The 3,755-nt window shown below is 37.9% G+C and overlaps 1 protein-coding gene across 2 annotated transcripts in view; it reads right to left on the reverse strand.

Annotated features, from left to right (window-relative positions):
• Positions 1 to 2,810: 2,810 nt before the first annotated feature.
• LOC107575384 (NXPE family member 3-like) overlaps positions 2,811 to 3,755 on the reverse strand; it is a 7,650-nt gene continuing 6,705 nt past the window's right edge. For both annotated transcript variants that reach the window (XM_016261770.1, XM_016261769.1), the window contains 2 exons: positions 3,356 to 3,693; positions 2,811 to 3,059 (listed from right to left, as the gene is read on the reverse strand). In XM_016261770.1, coding sequence (XP_016117256.1) covers positions 2,865 to 3,059; positions 3,356 to 3,693 — 533 coding nt within the window. In that variant the 3' untranslated portion in view covers positions 2,811 to 2,864. The remainder of the gene's footprint in view (positions 3,060 to 3,355; positions 3,694 to 3,755) is intronic.

Raw genomic sequence — 3,755 nt, forward strand, 5'->3', positions numbered from 1 at the left:
TTAACACTTTATTGTAACACTGGAAAATCAACACTGGTAAATTTAAGTAGCCTAACTTACAATAGGTAATTTTATTCACATTAACTTTCAATGTTAAATTCACATTAAATATAAAGTCAGTCGTATTAAAACTATGTTATGGCATGACACCCATATCTGTTACTTAAGTAAACAGACAGGTTTTTATGTATAGTTAATAGACTATGTTAGACATCGCCCACTATAGATCAACTAACATAGGTGAGAATCCAGATATTTCATGATATAGTTAATGCGTTTGGGCTTCGAATGTTTCGAATAAAAAGGAAAAAAAAAAAAACATAAGAACATAAGTGCTATTGTGGCTGCTGTGTGTCACATGACGACCTCCCCCTACTCGTGCCCCCTCAAAAATAATGAGTCCATGACTACCCTGAGCGTAAGTATTTCAAAGTATTCTAAAGTATTTAGTTTAAGATACTAAACCTGAGTAATCTAACGAAATACATTACTGATTACTTTTTAAAGCATGTATTTTGTAATCTGTAGTGAAATACATTTTAAAAGTAACCTTCGTCCACTCCACTTTTAGACATGCACTAGCAAACTTCACTAAGCACTTCCCCTCGGGGGAATCCCCGCTGCCATTTTGAAATGCATTCCACTTCGTGAAGTGGACAAGGGAAGTTTATACAGACAGACCCTAACCCTTGACCCCTCGATTTTGACCGAGGGAGCGAGTCTGCTTCACATGTACACGTCAGGCCACAGATTGCATTTAATTTATCCCCACCCCAAACAACTCTATAATATATTTATATATATATATATATATATATATATATATAAATATATTATAGAGTTGTTTGGGGTGGGGATAAATTAAATGCAATCTGTGGCCTGACGTGTACATGTGAAGCAGACTCGCTCCCTCGGTCAAAATCGAGGGGTCAAGGGTTAGGGTCTGTCTGTATAAACTTCCCTTGTCCACTTCACGAAGTGGAATGCATTTCAAAATGGCAGCGGGGATTCCCCCGAGGGGAAGTGCTTAGTGAAGTTTGCTAGTGCATGTCTAAAAGTGGAGTGGACGAAGGTTACTTTTAAAATGTATTTCACTACAGATTACAAAATACATGCTTTAAAAAGTAATCAGTAATGTATTTCGTTAGATTACTCAGGTTTAGTATCTTAAACTAAATACTTTAGAATACTTTGAAATACTTACGCTCAGGGTAGTCATGGACTCATTATTTTTGAGGGGGCACGAGTAGGGGGAGGTCGTCATGTGACACACAGCAGCCACAATAGCACTTATGTTCTTATGTTTTTTTTTTTTTTTTGTTGAATATATGTAATAATAAAAGAAAATACATCTTATTATAGGCATCTTATTGCCCACTTTATGTTTTAGAGCTGGAGCCTGGCCTGGCTGAGAAACATATGGAAGCCCGTTTCTGCCATGTAAGAAAAATAAATCATGCGTTGGTAAGTTACAGTTATGACTTTAAATGTGATAGTTATTACATACTAAGTTGTGATTATGGCTTTAAAATTCAAAATTGTAACATAAAATGTTGAAATTATGCCATACTAAGTCATAGGCGGAGGGTGAACCAACTCCAGAGTAAGGCTATTTTTACTTAGTATGCCATTATTTTGACTTTAAATCTCATGGTTATGTCATAATTGCAATTTTGAAATTAATAATTTTGACTTTTTGTGTCATAATTATGTCATAATTTTGTTTACCAATGAATTTTTTTTATGTGGCGGAAATAGGCTTCTATATAAATGTCATCACTCAGCTGCAGTTAAAATTTAAACTTAGAATTCAGAATCGTTTAAGAATCATGATAGAGATGATTGATTATTATATTATACCTATTACTTGCTGCTGGCATTTAGTGTCCTTAGTGAACTCATAATCATTATGATTTTTAGTTGTGTAATATAAAGGAAAAGGAAAAGGACCTGATGTGTGGCCAAGTATGATGTCCCATACTCAGAATTTGTGCTCTGAATTTAACCCATCTAAGTGCACACACACACAGCAGTGAGTAGTGAACACACACACAGCCATTTTTTGCTGCAGTTGGAGGTTCAGTGCCTTGCTCAAGGGTCTCACCACAGTCTTGGTATTGAAAGTGGAAGAAAGCTCTGTACATTCACTCCGCCCACCTACAATCCCTGCCGGTACAGAGACTCAAACCCACTACCTTTGGGTTACAAGTCTGACTCTCTAATCATTAGGCCACGATTGCCCCCTAGGTCTCACTGTTGGGGAATCAAAGCCCGGTCTTCCGTGTGACAGGCGGGGATACATTCACTTTACTAAAAAGGAGTTCAGTTGATATAATCTACAAGCATGATTCTACAAAGACAAAATGTTTGATTAATAGTGATCTTTTGTGAATTGTGTGTCCATCAACTATGTGTTTCCCTGGTGCCAATTCAAGAAACTATGTAACATTGTGCTATATCTTAATTTTTATTTATTTAATCTGTATTTTTACATTTTACCTAATCCAATATAACTTCTTAAATATATTTGGTTAGGTTTGTGAAAATTTAAAGTATGCGTATAGTAGACAAGCATCAGGAGTGACAAATCCATATGGATGCAGGAATACAACTGCAATTAATTCCAGTGTTTATGTGACCTGTTTTTAGTACACAAGTGCACACTTATTTAAAACAGTCACAAAGTATTTCAGGGTAGTTCCCTTTCAGTCGGTCACTCTCGATGTCACGTCGGATGACCGACGAATTGAGATCCCAATTCGTCAGTGATCTCCTTCAGGGAACAAGGGTTACCATACGTAACCGAGAGGTTTTTCTACACATGACCTGAATTTTCAAATGTAGTAAAATTTTATCATTTAAATTTATACAGGGCAAATAAAAGAGAGTAAAATGTCAATCTCGTTTTTGATGATTACAGGGCATGGATGAATGTTCTCTTTGCTGTAGTGACAGGCCGTCATTTGCCACACATCCAGAATATAAACATCAACATCCTGAAAAGCCCAACGCAGAATTCTGTCCAACTGAAGAGAATACCAATCACTCCCGAAAATATCCTATTATAAAGACAGAGAAACGCAACATCAACCTTAAACTTGCCATCACAGTGTGGCCTCCTTGTATTTAAACACATGAAACTGTATAGCAGGGGTCCTCAATTCTAGACCTCGAGATCCAATTTTCTGCAAAGTTTAGTGCCAACCCTAATCAAACACATCTGAACACGCTAATCAAGGTCTTCAGGATTTCTACAAAGTTGCAGGTTGGTGTGTTTAATCCAGGTTGCAGCTAATCTCTGCAGGAAAGTGGATCTCGAGGTCCAGAGTTGTGGACCCCTGCTGCATAGGCTTACCTTATAGCCAGTGTTGACAGTCTTGATTATAACGGTAGTGTCAGGCGCCCGCTGTAACAATGCTAGAACAGCTTTGCGGATCCTCAACACTCTATGGGTGAAGAAATCCAGAGGGTATGTGGTGAAATGGGGCCCCAGATTAAACATAATGACCATGTGGGGTCCTCCAGCCAGGCCATCGATCTCATTACTGATGTAGTGCAGATTAGCAACTGCTGATTTTCGACTGCGCAGAGGAACGCCATGAGCCCTCCAGTGTAAGTCAATGTTGTTCATCACATCCACTGCTAGGAGCGGCCCTGCCTGATATTGGACATGCAGGTTCATCTGTTTCAGGGCTGATAAAAACGTGACACCAAAAAATATGATCCCATGTATTGCACATATATAACACAATTTA

The sequence above is a fragment of the Sinocyclocheilus grahami genome, unplaced genomic scaffold (genome assembly GCF_001515645.1).
Source record: "Sinocyclocheilus grahami isolate Dianchi unplaced genomic scaffold, SAMN03320097.WGS_v1.1 scaffold2603.1, whole genome shotgun sequence".
Taxonomy (NCBI): Eukaryota; Metazoa; Chordata; class Actinopteri; order Cypriniformes; family Cyprinidae; genus Sinocyclocheilus; species Sinocyclocheilus grahami.